Source organism: Pomacea canaliculata, linkage group LG1, assembly GCF_003073045.1.
Source record: "Pomacea canaliculata isolate SZHN2017 linkage group LG1, ASM307304v1, whole genome shotgun sequence".
NCBI classification, from domain to species: Eukaryota; Metazoa; Mollusca; class Gastropoda; order Architaenioglossa; family Ampullariidae; genus Pomacea; species Pomacea canaliculata.
This window is the reverse complement of record NC_037590.1, coordinates 34,695,471-34,717,234: the sequence shown is the minus strand read 5'-3', so window position 1 is coordinate 34,717,234 and position 21,764 is coordinate 34,695,471. Positions and strand designations below refer to the sequence as shown.

The following is a 21,764-nucleotide window of genomic DNA, read 5'->3' as shown; positions in this document are numbered from 1 at the left end:
CTGTTGCCGGTGCTAGAAAATTTGATACCTTTGTACTTGCAATGTAGGTGGAGTGGGGCGGGGAAGCGGCTTCACTTATTATCTGTTGTCATTACGTTAGCAGTAAATAACTTTTAAAAAATAAAAATAAAATCTAGCAATGTTTTAAATATTAGTAAACATTTTTCTGACTTTTCGGAGTGCACGGATGGCTGTGTTTGAAATGTGCGTATGTAAGTGTTACAAAACATGGATATGTGTTACAGCAGGCACTTGAGTGTGCTAGCTGACAAGGTGGGAGATGGTAAGAAAATGTCAGGGTTGAGGGGCTCAGTGATTGCAGCATTTTCTCTGAGGCATTTACACCCTTTATTTCTTCCTTTTAATGTTGTGTCTACTAAAACAGCCATATCGCCTTCGCCATTGTAGGAAAGACCAACTAAATCTGCCTCTTTGCATGCCCTGTATACATTTCATTGTATTAAAAAATGGACAATACTTAATAAAATTATATAAAAATTGTTGAACAAAACCTAATTCGTAACACACATCCAGAAAGTTACTAATTATTCAACAACCTTAATTATCAAATATTTCAATAGAAGGTTTCTTTTTCTCAGTTTGATTGTTAATAAAAGAATACTAGAGTTTATACTTCAGCACAATGTTACATTTTACGGTTCCCACTTTATAATGTTCTTTTACAACATTATTAATTATAGTCACTGAAACCTGATGCTGCACTGACCTAAGAAAATATGTAAATATATTCCACAAATTATCTAAATTCTAAACAATCACTGACGCCTCAACTAGGGGACAGACGTTAAAACAAATCCGAGCTGCCTCTTGTGGACGAGCGACCACAGCATTTCTCGCTCCTTTGCCGGGCATTGTAGGGGTTTCCACTTGGCTTTCCTCGAACTCAAAAATTTCTTCACAGAATACTTTTCATCCTGTAAAGGGACGTAAGTGTAGTTTACTCTGCCTAAATATTGGGCCAGTAGTTAACTCCCTTTGGTCGCTATCCTTTATTGTTGACCCTAGTCATTGTTCTCTTCCCACAGCACAACAAATAACTGTTCAAGTAATAGAGCTTGTCTGTTGTTGTTATTTAGCCTCGAACATGCAAAGTCTTCGATTCCAATGTTTTGATTCATTTGTTTATCTTAGCACAACTACATATGTAAATACAGATGTTGTGCAGCGAGACAGCTCGATGATGCAAGAGATGGTTTAACGTGTGCAGCGAAAAACAAATGGTTTAAACTCTTTCATAGCGCTCCACACTTTAATGATTTGGCATTATACAACCGTTTCGTCTTTAATTTTATTTCTTTTCCTTTTTACCTTCTTTCTTTAATTCTTTCTTTCTTTCATTTATGTGTTGTCAGTAGACAAATAGCAGCACATCTTCAGTAAAATCTGGAGTATTGTCATTCATCTACATTTTCGTACAACAATGTCAAGTTGATGTCCTATGGCCTTGAAAACTCAATAAGATTGTTTATTTGGCTCACTTTTCTAGTCTTCCCCTTGTTTTGATCATGAGCCTTGATACTCATATTGAGTTTACTAGACAAGCGAGTATCAAAGATTGTATGTTTCTGCGGATGGAAGAGCTCATGCAAGTGTTATTGCTTTCGACGCCGTCTGCAGTTAAATCAGTGAAAATGTTTATCAGTTATAAATAACCAGTTCAGATGTAAAAATTAAAAACAAAACTCATTCCACTTCGATCTTTTGTCTCGTTTATTAGTCACATTAATCCGTAGTTTTATGCGTGAGACAGAGGACGGTGAGAGCAGTAAAGCCAGTCAAGTAGTATCGTGATTACCTATGTTTGCATTAGATAAAATCTTTCAGGTATCTTGCTGAGCCTAGACTGTGCCAGTGTGCTATTTTATTTTCAATATTTGATACAAGGTTCTCATATAACAGTAAAATGTCCTACTTGCCTGCTGGGGGCTGTTTATTAATGAACAGTTAGATGTGTTTACGAAAATCTTATCTTATAGTGATATAAAGCAATGTACACTTCACAAGGCATTTGAACTGATTAAAAAGAATTTCCCAAGAGTTTATCGAAATGCCGTTTGAAATGGCACACAGACAGGTGTGACACAGATCCCACAGCAACAGGTTGTGTGTCACGTGAAGACAAGGTTTCTTTGTATTCGCGCTACTCTGCTTCTCTTATCATGACTGGGATTGATTAAAAAACCCAAATCAAATACCAATCTACTCGTTGGGCTGGACTACAAAATGCTATCCACAGGCCCGGATGACCTTTGGCCTTTTGCTTTGATATTTGGGCACGAACCATTAAGAGATGGCGCCCTTCTACGTTTAACACTCACAACCCAACATTATTTTTATTAGTCTCCACAATGTACTCCCCTCCAGCGAAGTCGTTGTTAGATTGGCATGAGATAAGATAAGATAAGATAAGATTACTTTATTGTCCAGAAAAGGAGATTTGTCCCCTTACTACTTGTGATGGTTAACGATTATGTAGTACGATTCCTCGTCCAAGTTTCTATTTCATCGCTCACTCACTTCCTCTTACTCTCTCCATTAAATAGATCTCCGGTGTGTTTCCAGTATAGACAAACTTTCACAAAATCTTGGAAAATTCACATTCCGTTACGTGTCACATGCTGAAATACCTGATATGTCCTAGAATTTATTTCATATTTAACATGGAAAAAACAAATATGCAGCAGATATATCTTAACACTAGGATATCCAAAGCGAAGAGTTCTTATAGATCCGTTCTATCAACAACTTCAACTTTTTACAGTTTTCTGTGTTTTTATTTGTCATTTTTTATATACTATATTTCCTCAATTTCCTCTTTACATTTTGATGTGTGTAGATACACAGAATTATTTTAATTCATGACACGACTACCTCTGTAATCACTAACTTGAATTTTCCGTTTGATAAAAAGTAATTGGTCAAGGATTTTATCTCTGAATGTAATTATCTGCTGATTTGTGAACGATTTGCTATAAAATTGCTTCCTTAACATCGTTCATGATTCGAGGCCAGTATTATCTATTTTACGATCTCTTTTTTTAATATTCAACTACTGTCTACACTAATGGCGTTTTTGACATCATACAACTTTTCAAATGTTAGTCTTTTATTTTCTTTCTTATCGCTTATACCTCTTTCTTTAAAGTCTTTGTACAGATTTTAGTCAACACGTAAGAAGCGGTACACAGGGAACATGTATAGACAATGATGTTATTCATCAGGTTTTCATTTACTCTTTCCTAGAAACGAAAGTAAAGGAACTTCGACTTCGCAGAAGGCTGAGCTCTTTATCAGCACTTGTTCTTAGGTACACAGTAACCCATTTTCTTTGTCTTTCCTTTATCGGTCTTATTATGTCGCATTTTGTAAGTGCCGGACGGTGAGAGCACAAAGCGTGTTGATTACAAAGGTCATTAGGGCAATAAACTGAGAGCATCATGTGACCACAGATTTGTGAAACCTCAACACAAAAAAGACAACTTGAAGAAGCAAAAGCATCAGGAAAAGTTGTCATTGGAGCCGAGAAGCATTTTGCGTTTGGAAAAGCGCTGTGTTGAAAAAAAAGACTTTAAAGTTAAAGGCAACAATTTTTGAAAACACACTTTTATTTGAAATGTACTAAAAAGTGTAAACTAACTGTTTTACTTAGGTCTCCGCATTTTTTAATGCATATAACTTAAACTATAAAAGTATGACAGGTAGTCTCCCAAAATAGTAAAATTCTAGCTACCAGATGCGAAGTGTTTATGTCTTAAAAAAGCTGCTTAGTAGTTAGTTCTTATCTATGATGGATAAAGTCCTTACGAAAACAAATCTTTGGTATTCTGTGTCATTGCTGTAACAGTTATTTTTTTTCTTCAGGTCGACATATAGTCATTAATGAAAAGTTCTTCATTTTTCTTAGCTTCTTTTCACATTATTAAATCTTATGTATGTCACTTAATTTAATTCAAGATGTTGTCATTTGGGAATGCTACTCGAGATATTCATAACCAATGAATATGGTCTTTGAGCTTTTATCTTAAATGATAACTGGTATGCAAGTGGAGTCTATCAGCTCCAGTGTCATTTAGTGTGGATCAGCAAAGACCTTTTGAGGAAACTTCGCAGTTTTGACTTCAATACTTTTACGTACATATATATATGTTTAGATATATAGTTTATCATGATTTGTGAGCAAAGAGAAGAATTTCTGTCCTGTACATACAAAATTGATTGATTGATTGATTGATTGATTGATTGATTGATTGATTGATTGATTGATTGCACGCACTGCTGTGTATTAATAGTTGACTATTTTTCAGCTCAATTCAGACACTAATTCGCGCTGTGGTGAAGTAAGATTAAGCCAGTAGTTACAATTACTCTCCCAGACAGTATCAGACACTCGTTAGCGCGAAGCTTTATATATACACAGCCTATACCTAGTCAAAAATGCGTAGACATCCGCGATCATTACACTCCAATCATCTACAGAGTTCGATAATCATTTCCGACAGCTGGGTCGACTAGGGGAAATCAACTAGTAGAAAACCGGCGATGTCGGGTTCGAACGCTGACATTTTATCTAGTTGTCAAATCTTCGCTAAATCAGCCAAATTGTAAGATACAATTAGTAAACAGGTAATTCACATTGCAGCTGACAACTTTCTTAAATTTGATAACTATCTCATACATGCCTTCAATATTTTCAAACATTTCTTCGTGGCTATAAAGTATGTGTGTGCATATATGTCTATATAACAATCGCCTAAATAATGAGATATCTACTTTTAGTTTTCATGACAACAGGTTCAAGTGCCTGTCACCAGGGCAATGATGTTTTTGGGTTGTGAATTCAGATTTCGTATTTTCTGGAATTTTTTTTTTAATGTCACGGGTGGGAATGTCTAATAGAATGCGTATATCATTATCGCAGTAAGCAATGCAGAACTTATACACATACTCGTTCAGGTAGTGATGTCCCCTGGACATATAATGGCATTTATATGTTTAATTTAAGACTTAAATTTTAAGTAGATATGATACATTATTTTGCCTGGTAATCAGACAGTTGTTTAGCACAAATATATTTTTTTCTTTTGCTTCTGTTAGGCCTTGCAAATGTTTCTATATTTAATTCTTACGACCTGATAATACAGATCGCAGTATAATTCACCATGAGGCCAGTTGTTAGTGATTGTAGCTGCAAGTTGTCATTAGATTAAGGCTCTGTATGTAGTAATCAGCAGGGCAAGAAGGACGATGAGGAGACTGCCAGACAGAGCACTAGAGCCGGAAAGGTCTGCAAGAAAATTGAAACGTTATCACCCCGAACTCATTTTGTCATTCTTTCACAAAAATATGTAAATATTATTTGCCACTTTCCTTCTAATATCTCCACAATCTTAAGAGAGGCAGAATATAGTTACGATTCCTGTCCACAACTATAGCACTCCCTGTAACATAAAATTGAGTCTTGCTTCGCCATGATGCTTTAAACTTTCTTATTACGAACTGTGCTTTCTTTCCTGTTCTTTTTGCATGAATAGCTTTTGTGTAATCAGTTTATCTTGATCGCGTTAACTGCTTACCACAAGAGTAGCCTTTACTCCTCAACATCTCCTCTACCTCTCGTACATGCGATGCGACCTCTAGTCCACAGGTATTTTTAAAGCAGTCTAAATTATTCTGAGCATATCTGAAAAAAAGTTGTTAAAAAAACCGTACAAAAATGCATTAGTCTCTGTGGAAAACTGTTTGTATTGAAATTATACATAAGCAAGATATAATGCAGTTTAGATATGATGGAGTTACCAGAGACTTTTAAAAAAGGAAGCACCCTTTTCTATTGCATATATTAAAAATTTATAGTACATAAGATATAAAAAAGACTAAATTTAAATGTGATTGCTGAGTAAAAAAGACATTCGAGTCTTTTAGTTCTGCCCTACTCGCCTTATTCTCTTCTTACACCTTCTGTCAAATTCTTATTCATCTTCAATAATTAGTTAAGAGGTTGAAGAGGATAAAAATTGCACATAGTAAACTTACTTGCAAACTATGGATTGAGAGAAACTTTTTTGTATGCCTGATTCAGCAACATCATTGCACATCCTCATGCAGTCATTCTTGTCGTCTCCATTTATTAGAGTCATGGAAGACACTGCAATTGATTCACAGACAGTTTTTAGGTACCTAGGAGGATGCACCTTGGCTGAGTTTTATGATAATATTTAATTTTAAAATAAAGGTAAAAGTATATTGTCAAATAAGTCTAACTTAAGACTAGAAAGTTTCCTGATTTTTACAATTTTCGGCAAACTTTTAAAAATTTCAATCTATCTAAAATTGTTCCAACACTGTGAGGCATCAGTTCAGAAAGTGCTTAATGTGAGCTACATTTGTATACAATGCGTGGATTTAAAATGAACTTAGAAAGTTTACAGAAAGAATTAACCTTTCAATTTTTTCTCGTAAGATTAACATGACATTCGACTGCTGAAAAAAAAATGTAATTGTGATATAAAGATTTGCATACAAGTATCTTTCTCGGAATAAAACAAACGATTTTTGTCTCTATACTTTTCTTTATGGTCAGTTCTCAGTAGCCAATCATAGACCTTAATCCAGAGTCAATCTTAAAGACTTGCATTCTAACTGCAAAGTGTAAAAGTAGGTGTTACATCTTTAACTTAACTTTAACAAAAGATCCTTAGATGGTTGTGTGTTATAGTGCCTCAATTGGTCTAATACACATCATGAAGATCTTTACTTACATACAACTATACCCAACTGACCGTGTCAGGGGTAAAAAATAGCACTTCGAAATTCACAGGGCGAAAGTATAAGGTGTGCTAATAGTAAATCCGAAATCCAGATCCCAGGAAAAAGGATCAAAGTTTGTAAATACAAGATTGTTTGGCATTTCCGGAAACTATCTTCAGGCACACCTTCTAAAGATTCTGACGTGGACAAACTTTTATAGCTTCTTTGCAAGAATCAGAAACTTGATGGCGATGCTGATATTTCCGTGAAAAAAGTTCATCCACTTTCACTCCAAGTTTCGTGAATGATAAATAAAATTCATGGTCACGTCAAATAAACCAGTAGACCCTACCTAAAATGGTATAAATATTTACTCAGTTATATATATATATCCTTTAATTAACATTCACGAGCCACCTATTACACAAAATTTGCCTTTTTAGGTATCATCTGAAAGAAGTAATATCATCGCAAACTTCATGGTGAAAAATTGAACGATAGTAAAATCGAAAACTGGTACTACAGCTTAACCTCGGTGGTTTGCTTGTATACCTGTGTCCTACTAACTTTGAATTATCGGCTGTCAATCAGACTTGTTATCACCGAAACACTCATATAGTGGCCATAGAGATATCCTGTCATAGCCTATCTACGAAATGTTGTAAAGGAATTTCATCATCCTGATTTCTGTTTATTAGAATAAATATTTTCAACAGCTCCACCCGTCTACAAGCGGGTAGGGTTGGCTTATCTGAGTTTGCACTGTCATTCTTGATTTAGTGCTGTGTCCTGATGTTCATGTTCTGTTTCGCTGTTTTTATGCTAATATTATTAGAATTATTTCAAGAGTAACATTACTTCTAGAACCTAAATTTATACAGTGATACCTCGGTTCTCGAACATAATTCGTTCCGGGAGGACGGTCGAGAACCAAATTGTTCGAGAACCGAAGCAATGAAACCCATAGGAAATAATGGAAACTGGATTAATTCGTTCCAAGCCCCAGAAAATGCCTATTTACTGGCCTAATTTGTATATAATATGTAGAAAAACATGAGTCTCAACAAGAAATAAAAAATAAAAGTGTATTTATTAAAAAAAAATAAAATAAAAAATAAAATGTACTGTACAGTACAGTAATTTGTGTTTCATTTACTGTACCTGTACCAAACTTTATGGCAGGAGGGAATGAATGTGGAGGGAGGAGGGAAGGGGGATGGTTATTGTTTTGAAGGGGAGTCATCTTCAATAAAAACAGAGGGTAACTGCTCTTCGGGTGTTTCTGTTCTCTGTATCTTTTGCTGAGGAGAATCAGAATCTTGCTCTGCAGTTGCTTGTGTGATTTCTTTACGGAAGAATTTGTCAATTGTTTGCTGTTTTTTTTCTCATTTGCAAAATTTTGCGGAAAGTGGACATAACATTGTCATTAAAAATGTTAACTGCTCTATTTGCTACCACTTTATCAGGGTGATGTTGTTCAACAAAATTTGCGATTTCTGCCCATTTTGCACACATTTCATGACTCTCTCCACAAAAACGTCACTCTCTCTCTCTGCACTCACACTGATGACGCAAGCAAGGCGCGCTGGGCCGAATGAACGCCATTCGGCTCAACTCGGCTCATCTCGGACGTTCGGATGTTCGAGTTCCAAATATTTGTTCGGATTCCAAGACAAAATTTTCTCGAATTTCCTGGTCGAATACCGATTTGGTCGAAAGTCAAGGCGTTCGAGAACCGAGGTATCACTGTATTTTAAGTCCTTTACATTTATACATACATGTATACTGTCATTTATCTGTAGCTGTGTTCCTACTTAAAAGCGTCATTATTATGAAGTATGTTATAACAGTATCTTGTGTATATCTAGCATATATGAGAAATCCTTTCATGTTTATCTGCAGGGTGGGGTTAAGAATGTTTGCTTGTGTCCTTTGCAAATGGTTTTAAGTGTAAGTATATATGTGTGACAGCTTCTTTTTATGTTTGTGCTCGAGCGACTAAGGAGCAGATGTAATGTGTCTGAGGAGGTGTGTGTGTTGAGGTAAGTTACTGATAGTTAAAATGTGTTTGTATGTATGGGTCCTGTGATTTCATTGCATATGATGAATTAAATATGTTGAGTCTTTTTTATTTATATTGTCCGTCACCTGTAGCTGGGTTACCATTTGTAAAGCTCGGGAATTAGAAAGTTTGTTTTGAGTTAACAATAGTAGTTTGTGTGTATATATATATATGTTACGGCCAAAGCCCGAAGTACATCAGACATTGGCCACACACAATTCGGGAACTGGCCGAACTTCGGGGTTTGGCCGTAACATATATCATGTATACGGAGCCCTCTTTTATGTTTACTGTTTATTTATCCTAGAGAAAGAATTTGTGTGTTTGTTAGTATGTGTGTATGTGTGTAAATTAATTTTCGAGTGTCTTTTTCAAATTTGTAAAAACATAAAAAGTAAATTGCAATTTTCTTCAACATTAATATTTTTCGAAAGAAAAGGCTCAAAGAACTATTGCAATATATTAAATAATAATGAATATGAACCAAATTGTTGTCAAAAATAGATTAAAAAGTTGCAAAGCGAATTCAGTTGGAAAAGGATTTTTCTTAAAATAAGTAATAGCCATGCAATTAAATATACATGGTTACAGGTTAGTCTTGTACACATGATATTCGCTCTTAGCTGAAATTATTATTTAAAAGATGAAAATTTTAAGTAATAACTTATGTACCTTTTGTAACCAAAAAAAAAAAATAAAGGATCGAACACATATTTTTGAAATACAACTATGTTCAAGAATTTTGGAATACATTAGAAAACAGAAACAATAATGAATGTAAACATGTACATGACTATAAACTTACTGTTACTCTTATCTTGTTTCGACATAGTGAAAATACCCTAACTGATAATATAATAGACCGCATAATAATAATAATGGCAAAGTTTTGCATAAATCCAAAGGCTGAACTTAATCCACATGAACTATTGTCTTTTAAAGTATTAAGCTGAAAATGCTCACAAAATCATGCTACCATCCCATCCCATCTAACTAGGTTTGATGAAGAGCTTCGTGAAAGCCATGGGCGGGACTTTGTCAGCTTTACGATGCCTGCATGAAAAATTCCCACGAGTTAGGCAAAGGTTATTGGAGGGAATTCTTGTGGGTCCTCGGATTCAGAGATCTTCAAAGATTACCGGTTGAACAACTTGCTTTCAGGGGAATGCGAAACAACCATGGACTGCTTTTCGCCTAGTGTCTATAAACTTTCTTGGGAATGTTAGGAAAGGGGAAACTTAGTACGCAATTCATTTATGTACACCATAAGGAAATCCTGGAATTTTGGAAAATTCACATTCCGTTACATGTCACATGCTGGTGCTAATGTGTGCTACAATTTATTTCATGTTTCACATTCACAGATGTTTAATAATACCTGGATATTCAATACGAGGGGGTGAATTTAGAAATAAAATCTTTCTTAAAATTTATCTGAACTTTTATATCGCGCAACATCGAAACAAAGGTTTTCGGTCTCTGTGCGAAACAACAATTAAAAAAAAGTGAAAGCAATGACTTTATATAATACACAAAACATACTCAGCCATTAATACATATAATTAGAAGGGTAATAAAATTTAAGTATATAAAGTAAAGAGATAAATTTGACTTGATGAAAATGTGAAATAAATTTCTTTGATGCATAGTATTTATAAATGATAACAAAAATCAAGAATAGTACTTAACTGCATGAACCGTAAGTGCACTATTGTCATTCTCCAATACAATTCTAGAAAACTCACCACAAAGAAGCAGGACGATCAGAAAGTACTTCATGATAATCAAACTAACGACAACGTTGACGAGTAGGATAGTCAAAATGTCTGTGATGAAATATCTAAGCCTTCTTCAGGAGAAACTGATAAAAAGAACGACTGCTGTCATTTTATATTAGTCTCTATGGCCATGAGTCAGACCCAGCTGCCAATTATGGGCCTCCCTTTATATTCTGATGGCTTTCATTGGCTTCCCATGATAACCCTGGAGGGTCACAGCCACATACATGTTTGTGCCTAGAAACAAGATGTAAACAATACTTTTGCTACTTAACATCGTTCATGATTCGAGGGCCAGTATTATCTATTTTATTATCTCTTCTGTAATATTCAACTACTGTCTACACTAATGGCATACAACCTTTTAAATGTTAGTATTTTATTGTCTTTCTTATCGTTTATACCTCTTTCTTTAAAGTGTTTGTACAGATTTTCGTAGACACGTAAGAAGCGGTACACAGGGAACGTGTCTGGACAATAATGTTATTCATCAGGTTTTCGTTTACTCTTTCCTCGAAACGAAAGTAAAAGAACTTCGACTTCGCAGAAGGCTGAGTTCTTTATCAGCACTTGTTCTTAGGGACACAGTAACCCATTTTCTTTTTCTTTCCTTTATCGGTCTTATTATTTCGCATGTTTAAGTGCGGGACGGTGAGAGCACAAGGGTGTCAGTTAGCAAGGTGATTATGAATGTTTACACTAGATAAAATTTGTTTTACAAGGGATAAGTAGACCACAGCTTTCTTGTTTAAAATTCCAAGGGGTGTATTTGTTCTGTCGACTGATCCTTCTACCATGTTTTATTGTTCCTAATAAAGCACCCCTCATCTGTTGCCTGGTGTGCTGGGATAGTTGTCAGGTCACTGGCACGTTAAGACTTGAATTTAAGTATGACTGAGGTTGAGTGCACTAAGACTCTGATCTTCAAGCAAACGTTCAAAGACAGAGTCAAGCAATAGTAAACTGTTTTCTGGCCATTTTATCAATAATCTGAGAGACCACAATATTCAAGCTAAATTAAAATAAAGAGTAAGGGCCTTTGACTGTCACCAAAATACGAAGTGTTACGTTTTTCAACTGGACCTGACATGTTTTACATTGTCATACAGTTTTCTGTATAGTGTTTAAGATTTTGTACATGTGCAGTCAGCAAAACACCTAAATTTGTGCAGTCGTACGAAGTTGCCTACAAATGTCCTTACTTTGAATGGTTAAGTTTGGGGCCGTAGGAAAATTCTCACAATGGACCTGAAGTGTTGAGGAAACCATCATAGGCCATGGCTTTCCAATCTGGTGGATAGAATATGCATTATACACTAAATAGTACAGATGTAGCACCCAGAAGTACCGCACTTTCTCTTATAAAAGCTTATTTAAAAAAAGCTGAATGAACATCTTTAAAATGTAGTTTTTCAAAGATGTATCAAAGAAAAAATCTACATTTTAAAGAGGCTCATTAAGCTTTCTTTTCTATGATATATCTTTGAAATTCAAAGAAAAATGGTAAATAAACTTTTTCTACATTCTTGCCATAACACCAGCAAATCTAACTTCTTGTTGATGTACTCTTTAGATGTTTTAGCTGCCCTTTCATTCATTATCTGTGCTTGTTGCAAATATCTTACCGATATTTAGGAAATATTTAATGTTGACAGGTGGTCAGCATCACTTAATCAAAAGTGAATTATTTGTCTTTTCTTTTGTAGGCAACACAGACGGTTTATGTCATTAGTGCAATAAAATGAGTGCATCGTGTGACCTATGTGATATAAAACAGAGCTATATTAAATATAGAAATTGTTAGAGCCCAGTGCCAGATGCAATGTGGCCAGCTATGAGAACTTATGTGCTTGATCAGGGGAGATCACTGCTGCTCTAGGACTAGCAAACCAAAGGTTATCTCCCCTAGTTTTCCAAATCAGAAAGAGAAAAAAGTCACAAAAAGTAAAATGATAACAAAACTCAAGCATGCAGTAGTTCCTTACCTTGAATGATTGAATTTAACCGAAATAAAGAAATACACAGGCGTGCAAGTATTGTGCACATAGTTTCTCTCAGGTTTTTATTTTCCCGTGCTTTTCAGGTAATTTTCACCTTCTTGTCAAGCATTGGAAAGCCTGTATTGCCCGCGTCAATCAGTCAGTCAGTCAGTCAGTCAGTCAGTCAGTCAGTCAGACGGATGATAATTTAGCAACCGACACTCAACCCCTCTAACTCACTGGAATACAATATTAAATCACTTCATTCTAAATGAAAACACAGATTTGTGAAACCTCAACACAAAAAAAAGACAACTTGAAGAAGCAAAAGGGAAATGTTGTCATTGGAGACTGAAGCCGAGAAGCATTTTGCCATTGGAAAAGCGCTGTGGTAAAAAAAAAACTTTAAAATTAAAAGTAACATAACCAACAATTTGTGAAAACACACTTTTATTTGAAATGTACTAAAAAAGTGTAAACTAATTGTTTTACTTAGGTCTCCGCATTTTTTTTTCTTTTGATGCATATAACTTAAACTATAAAAGTGTGACGGGCAGTCTCCCAAAATAGTAAAATTCTAATTACCAGATGTGAAGTGTTTATGTATTACAAAGCTGCTTAGTAGTTAATTCTTATCTATGATGGATAAAATCCTGACGAAAATATATCTTTGGTATTCTGTGTCACTGCTGTAACAGTTATTTTTTTCTTCAGGGTCGACATATAGTCATTAATGAAAAGTTCTTCATTTTTCTTAGCTTCTTCACACATTATTAAATCTTATGTATGTCACTTAATTCAAGATGTTGTCACTTGGGAATGCTACTCGAGATACTCATAACCAGTGGATATGGTCTTTGAGCTTTTATCTTAAATGATAAGTGGTATGCAACTGGAGTCTATCAGCTCGAGTGTCATTTAGTGTGAATCGTGACAACATCCACTGTGATCACACGTTGACATATCTTATTGAAGAAATGCAGAATGCACTCATTTCTTAAATTAATTTTAAAATCCATTTGCTCGTACTGCAATGCATCAAAAACTGCTGAAATCTAATAATTCATCTCATTAATTTTTATACAAAGAATGCTTTGTGATATTTTAAGAACATTTAAATATCTTTTAAACTGACTTAAGAAAAGAGAGCATGACATTGATCTTTACGAAAGTTCTTTTTTAGGAATGATGAACTAATTATCTTTTACGGCAAAGTTCATATATAATACAATATATATGATTAAAAACTAAACTGATACAAAAAAGAAGAAGAGGAGGAAATCACAGGCCGATATTTCTATAAACAGTGAGCAGCAAGGCACCGAGGACAGTCAGAAGACTGGCAGACAGACCAGCTGTACCTGAAAGTGAATTACAATTACACAATTAGCTCTAACAGCCACATATAAAGATTAGTTCATTTTTGTTTTCTAAATTAAACAGGATAAATACCTCATCCCACTTTCACTTGTATATTTCTTGTACATGACAAAAGGAGTCACGAGGAAGGTTTCTTAACTTCTGTTAGAATAGATGTGTTTTCTAGTAGAACTAAAAACAATACAACACAAATTAATTAATCCACAGGGGCAATCCCATCAGCATAGTTTTTTTGCCCGTGCAATCCCGCCATAAAAGTACAATTTATGTAACTGTGGTTAATGGATAGGGTTAGAGTAGGAGTAATTTTACTCCGACCAATTTTGAGTTTTAAAACTGTAATTTTAAGTTTTAAGTATGGATTTCAACCGTTAGGTGAACGAAATGACCTACCACAACGTTCATTCAACAGTTTGTCCAACTCTGTTTCCGAACTATCTCCAGTATTTGCTCCACAGTCCCGAAGGCATTGCAGATAAGCCCGAAGAGATCTGCAACAACCCCATTTGTGCTCTCTTTATACACAAAATGTCAGGTAAGTAAAACACACTGATTTCCATAATGCTTGTTCACGTGTGTGCGAGCGCGTGCCTGTATATGTGTGTATGTTCTTTGCTTTGGTGAGGGTTGTGGATAGATTACTTCTTCGGATACACAGATTTGATTTATGTTTCTGCTAAAAATAATAGTATACACATAACACAAAGATTTACAAATCAAATCTCAAACAGAAGTTATCAATTAGCAATACATTCACCCAAGTAAAAGATAAATTAAGCTAAAATGGTAGGCGTTGCCATGCTTCTCTTCTTTTTGTTACCAGAAGTTAACTTTGGTTTAGTCGCACATAGCATTGAAACCTAAACGTTTTTCCTTAATACGTTCGACACCACCATTGGTTCATATCTGGAGAGAGTCTGGGAAAGGAAAATTAAAATAAGGTAGAAAGACAAAGTCTGTATAATTGTGTGACAAGAATAAACTTTCCATTGACTTTGTGACCGCTTTCATAGAGTGATTGGTTGTTAAGATGTATACATACATCAGTGAAAGTGTGGTAGGAGTAAAAATACTGGCCAATCTAGTTTCCTGTGTTACACTAGCTGTTACCACATTTTTCTGGCACGTGGGTGACAGCTGTGGTGTACCTCTTACTACCTACGATAACATACGTTACATACACTGTTCACATCACTCACTTTAAACCGCGAGTCCCTACCCTCAAAGCTACCACATGGCTAGCTACTTTAATAAGATGATGTAGATATTAATCTCTCAGAAAACAAAATTCAAACCAATGTATGTATCTTGTCAAATTAAGGTTTTACTTACGCGCACATGCGAGCCACGTCTTTTTCTGCTGGGTTAAAAGTACAACTTAAGCAGCTCCCAATTCCTTTTGTGGAGTTCACGAAGAAAGCTGCAATGAATTCACGAAACGTTTTAATTACAGGACAAATAGTTTTCGTTATGTGTTCGTAAGAAAAGTGTTTAATCGTAAAAGAAAAATACTACAAAGGCGTGTGACACACTGTTTCGTTATATTCGAGGACATAGCCTGAGGATCTTGAAACTACTAACCCTTACTAATTTGAAAGGAAAATCAAAAACATGGTGTCCTCTGTTGCTGAACTCTGCATTCACGTTAAATCCGTTAAAACCATATTCCAAGTTTCAGAGAAATCCCTGAGCACATAAGTATTTAAAAACATATACATACCAGTATATTTTTCCTAGGGCGGTATAAATATTTGCTCTAAAATGTTTAACCAATACACATGAACTATCTATCATGCATAAGCTAAAATATTATTTCTGAAAGGTATCCTTCGATACATTACCTAAAAGGAGGAATATCAGCATGTACTTCATGGTGACAACAATAGTGATAGCTGCAAACAGAAAATCTGTGACACGACAGATGTTACAACTGAAAAAGAAACTTGCAGTTTGTAGGAAGAACTGTGGTTTTATGATAGCTAGTATCATCGCTTATATACCCGTGCTTGAGCTAGTTTTTCAGAGTCAGATGTCAATCAAAGGGTGGTTGCCGTTGCAACATTCGTTGCTGCAAACAGTGACCAGGAAATCTCTTTGTTACACCCACTTCTTCATGCCATCTTGCAGAAGGTTGTAAAACAAAATTCATTTCCCTGTTCTGCTTGTCGATTAAGTACAGAGTAATAAAGACCGACGAACATACTCTCCTGTTTCACTCCTTTTCGGGATGTCTACCGGCTTTGTTAGAAGTTATGTTTGAAGTAAAGGTGACCTAACACTCGAGCTGCTAGATTCTACATCACATGGAAGTTGACTTTTTAATTTACTTGGCAACAAAATATTTTAGCCTCTGTTTACCGTGTGCATTATGCAGCGTGCGTGTGTGTGTGTGCCCGCGCATGCACTCAAAATCCCACATGCTACTGATACCCTGTCAGCAAAGCTGAAGGACAAGGAACATTACTTATTATGAAAACCTTAAACCACGAATTATTTTCAAATAAATTTTCTAACTTTATCAGAAAACTCCAGTTTGTTTATAAAGCCTAACATATGAGTTTTTAGCTTTGGGAAAGATCATTACACATGGTCATGTTATGAGTGGTCAGAAACCTGAGTCTCCTCCATGCAGCAATTCTTTTTTTTTTTCTTTTAATCGTTACTTTGTTTTAACACTTGGCATTTACAAATAATCACTAGACATTCTTTTTCTAGATATGTTTCAAGTGTCAAATGTACAGGCAGCATTACTTGAAGTCTTCACAAACCTTGTCTCCAACTACACGAGTACTTGGAGTGAAGAGCTGCGTAGTGCTCTTATCCCAGAGGTACAAGGTATTTTGCGGACAGAGCATAATCCGTTTGTTTTATGATTATTCATAATCATATATTTCTCAGCAAGAGCAATCTTCGGCGATAAGGAAAAGTTTTTGTTGGTTTTACAACTACTAATAAATCTGCTCACCACAAGTACAGTGACACACAAGTCGTCCTAAATGTAACATAAAAGCATGCCAAAGAACTTGTTTTCTATCTCGCATACGTTTCTGTATGTTTGTGTGTGTACGTGTGTGCGTACTCCTTTGTTATTGATTTTGGAGAATTGTAAAACGCTGTCTAGAGATTATTGTGAAATAAGTGTGTCGTTATCAATCGAAAAAAGTAGCTGGCTATTTGTTTATTAAATGAAGAATGCTAGGTGAGTTGTTGACCAATGAAATCCCTTTGATGGGCGAAGTGAAGCATGGAAGAGAGGACATTGGAAGACTTTTCGGCACCTACCCAGTGGGCACGAAGCACAGGGTTAGCTCTCAAAGCGACTTCAGCTATCTCCAACGCCAACTTCACTTTTATCTCAAGACCCAGCTCTAAGCCAAGAGGTCAAGATTCTGGAGAGCCTTGATGCACGGGCGAGTCAGTGACAAGGAAGTCAGGACTGCCTGCAGGCACCCTGGAAATCAAAGGACCACGTGACCAAGACTACCTGTGAAGATGCTGGATATCAATGCCAACAGAAGTCGTCGTTCTCAAAGAGAAGAGAACATCTGTAGAGTTAGCCAGCACTCCAAAGTACTGGAGTCGGAAATCAAGATGGTGTTTGTGGCATTGATCATCCTGGTGCATACTATTACGTACTCCACAGTCTAGTTTAGGATCGGGGCAGTGCCAATGCTCGAATCTGTGTCGCTATCTGACGTGTTTGGCAGATCGACCAGGAAGTGACAACTGATAGTAGAATGGGCACTTCGAGGAGGATGTCATCGGACTGTCGCAATATCGTCTTGAGTGCTTCTCCTCACTTCACAACAGGCGTTGATTCACAAGAGAGACTGGCAGTGCGAGAACAGCCCTAACAACTACTGCCCTTTACATCTTGTCACATTGAGCATTGAGGTTGGCTCCCTGGGGAAGGGGAATGAGCCATATAAATATTGTTTATAGTCGAAGCTCTTGGATTAGACAAGCTTGCCACAAGGGACTAGTCAGCGACAACTGAACGATAAACACGATAACAGATGGCACATGCAGAGCAGTGTGCCCGAGACGAGATCTGAACTCTTGACAGCCCTTCCTCTGCATTGGTGACAGGCGCTAACCTTTTCGTCACCGGAATTTTGGCTACTTGTGAGAGGTAGAAGTGGTTGATGTCCAGGGGAGCAGAGAACGTCTGTGCATTTAGTGTATTTATCCACGCTCCAAAGTATTGTAGTCGGGATCATCATCAGAGGGGTGGGGCTCGTGTACGTACATTTGTCTTCAAAGCACCCCACACCAAATGATTTTCTCTCAGCCACGGGAAGTGAAAGTCGATGGATGGCTGATGACAAAAAATTAATAATAATAAAGAGAAAAAGAAATTAATTAAGCAGCAAACTTATCATCAGTGTTTTTAATGGAAAGCCACCGCGCGCGCGCGCGTGCATGTATGTGTGTGGAGAAAAAAAAATCATATCAACTAAACTACATTTTACGAAAGCAGTTTAAAAAGATTCAAAGAAAATATCGAAGTCTGTAAGAGCTTTACTTGCTGACAGACCTTACAAAACAACAGAGCAAAATAACATAATCTGCGGAGGTAAAGTCGAAAAGACACTACCCAGCAGATGAACACGAGCCAAGGCAGCAAGCATAAAACTGCTGTTATAAAAATTAAATAAAAAAAGATACAAAAGCTTAATAACAGCATTATTATGTCAGGCTATACATTTTGATGGTCTTTATGTTACTACACGTATCCAGCTGCTTCGTCACCTTGGGGAGGAGGATTCACAGGGTCAAATGCAATGTATGAACATAGTGCATGAAATTAATGTTTGAGATATTATTTTGTTAAGATCGCCATGACAACAGCCACGAGAGAGCGGTCTCTATGCTTCAAAACACACAAGATTTGTTATTATTTTTTAGATACTTAACTGTAGGCTGGAAGGGAGTAAACAACTCGTGTGGTTCTCTCTGCATTCATCCTAGAGAATGTAATAGTCAATGTAAGTAAATTTACAACCTGCCTGACAATAAAACCTCTTCTCTCTTTTTCTCTCTCGCCACCAAACACACTTTCTCCCTTCTAATCTCACCTAACATGCACAGCTTGCTAAAATATTTGGTTTGAACCATTTTGTTCTGAAGAGGGGCATTTATTTCGAATATTGTGATTATTTTTTGCAGACATGTGAAGCAGGTTACATTGCATGAGGTATACCAGCAATATTAAACTTTGTTGGACCCACGGCTGTGCAGAAAATGTTTTAGTACAAATGTTGGGAACAAATAAAGTAAATGACATAAAAATGAATGAGCTGCTTCTCAATCGTTTTACCGCATTCAAGGAACTATTTGAAACAGTCTTGGAGGCAAGCATTCATACAAGCGCACACACACGTACAAGTGATGTCGAGGAATGAGAAGGGAGATATAGTTCAAACTGAGATAATTGTCTTACGAGGCTAACTTGTGAGGATGTCAGTAATCAAAGAAAATAAACTCTAATGCACGCTCAGTAAGCCACCCACAAAACTAGTGGACAAATAAGGACCAGAATAGCTGCAAATAGGAAATAGGGTAAAAATATAAAAGTTTCTACAGTATCTGCAGCATCAAAGTAACAGTATTTTTTCTTTAACAATGTGAAGATTGAAGTATCGAAGACAAAGAAAGAGGAAGTACAACAAGGACATATCGAGGAGAAGTAGCTATTTGAGGACTCAGCCACTTAAGAATGGAAGGGACTTCTAAATGTGAAACTGTTACTAGTGTACAAACCGCACACAGCACACGTGTAAGATACCTCGAATCAGCTTTCTCTGCGAACACGTGACAATACGTTGTGCATTCCACCTTCTCTCTCTCTAAACCCACAATATTTTTTTTTTTACAACGAAGGAATGTCACTCGTTCAACCACACTTTTGTTGATTGCTGGTCGTAAATCCATAAAAGTGCCACAAAGTGCTGCTCGTCAATAAATTGAGACTTCTATGAGATTCCTCGAGGCCCGATAAGATGTAAAGAAGATCCTGCCGAAAGATGCATTGCGCATGCGTCCGAACACGTCCTGGGCGACCAGCCCTTCAAGCTGGCGCCTGCCTGGTTTTATTTTCGAATGTGAAAATAGTTCTAACAAATAAAAACTTGTTCCGCGTTTCAGCTCCGCCTTTGTATTCTACTGCAGCATGTAGCTTACATTGAAGAGCTGGTGGTCATGTGATGTCATACGATAGCTCCTCAGTTGTTGTCCCAGTGAACACACTATGCTGTCACATAGACGACGACCACTACCACTAACTACAACCGCTTCCTTGTTTGATGACAAACCATTGTCTTTATGTCGATTCGTTTTAAAGTCAATCTCTGTCTACAATGTTCATGTTTTTCTCTTTTTTTAGCATCACTGATTTTTTTAATTCATTTTATTCCTTCCTGTCCTTAAAAATCAATCTTTCTTTTCTTTTATGTGCCTCGCTGCTTGTCTATAATGTTCTTGAGAGCAATGTTTACAAGCCTTTCGTTAAATGGCATGAATTCGAGCATATCCAAATGTGGACCCCCATGTTTCCCTATTATGACCTATTTCAACACATTCAAGCATGTATTAGAGTGTTTCGTTTGGGGAACAAAGATTGCTCCACAATGAAACATGTTTCGTTTGGAGAGTGACTCCCGTTTTTCTTTTCTTTTCGTCGATTACCACCCCTACTCCCATCTTCAGTTTCTTCTATCTTATTATTTCGTCCAAATCTCTACAGCGGAGATCGAGTTTATAGTTATTAACTTTTCTATCATTTTACGGTCGCTGCCATTGATATGCAGACCGATTGTCCATCGGTTAGCTTCCTTGCTGTGCTAATGTTCCCCAAGCAAGAGGTCTACTGACTTGGAGCCCCACCAAAGCCCACAAGTTACGAACAGTCGGTCATGACCAGTGGCACCAGGCCAAAGGTCACTTTCTCTACGAAATGACCAGGTCTGCATTACAGTCGGTAAGGTTCGAATGCCCAATAATGTATCGCGTTCAAGCTTGATCTCGAAAAGGTCCCATAAAACGGAATGCAACAAAGGCACGAGCAACGACACAGTTGCCCTATTGTATTTTCTGTTTCTTAAGCGCTGTCAATCCCAGCAAACACTCAAGACTTGGCCAAGCTTGGGCCAAGCTAAAAACATTGGCCCAAGCTTGGCCCAAAATATGGCCAGCACAAAATGTCGTGACATCTACGATGTTACCTGAAATGATGCCACTACTTGTAAACTTAAGGCCTCTCTGATTAAATATTGATTTTTACAATCGGATATCGATCACCCACAATTACGTACAATTGAGTTCTCTGTGCCGGTCTTGACGCTAGTCTAGCACAGAGCGAAAATGAAATCCAAAGGGAGAGAAGTCCCGTTGAGAAATTACTCTTGCTACTATGTTGGTGACTTCTTTCCCTTACCAGCAGAGCTTGTTTTTTTGGTGTAGGCTCGTCTTACTGAGCGACCGTTGTGGTACACAGATCCGTTTCGCACAACAATGATTTGAAAATTTACGGGGGACAACCGCATGTCATAGGTAATGAAAGAGTCCGTGCATTACAAGAACTTTGTAATATTATTACGGAATTAACATGCCTTAAACCTATAACCTTAATTATCAAAACTAATACACATTTTTTTTTGATAATTGGATAAGGTTACTGACGAGAGTTAAGGTCAGTGACATGACGCTTCCCAATGCGTCCGCAGTTGTCCCCCTTCACAGAGACTTTAACGCTGGTGCGATGTGAGATTGAGAAATGGGTCGACGAAATGCTTTCCC

The 21,764-nt window shown here is 36.7% G+C and overlaps 1 protein-coding gene across 2 annotated transcripts; it reads right to left on the bottom strand.

Annotated features, from left to right (window-relative positions):
* Positions 1-5,059: 5,059 nt before the first annotated feature.
* LOC112569376 lies at positions 5,060-10,735 on the bottom strand. 2 transcript variants are annotated; one of them, XM_025247177.1, is made up of 4 exons: positions 10,576-10,735; positions 6,055-6,166; positions 5,595-5,701; positions 5,060-5,305 (listed from the first exon to the last, which is right to left on the bottom strand). In XM_025247177.1, exons 1-4 carry the CDS (start codon positions 10,607-10,609, stop codon positions 5,220-5,222), a joined length of 339 nt encoding a protein of 112 aa, XP_025102962.1. In that variant the 5' UTR covers positions 10,610-10,735; the 3' UTR covers positions 5,060-5,219. The 2 variants fall into 2 exon arrangements, with proteins under 2 accessions (XP_025102962.1, XP_025102966.1); XM_025247181.1 differs by lacking the exon at positions 10,576-10,735 and adding an exon at positions 7,219-7,470.
* Between the last annotated feature and the right edge of the window lie 11,029 nt (positions 10,736-21,764).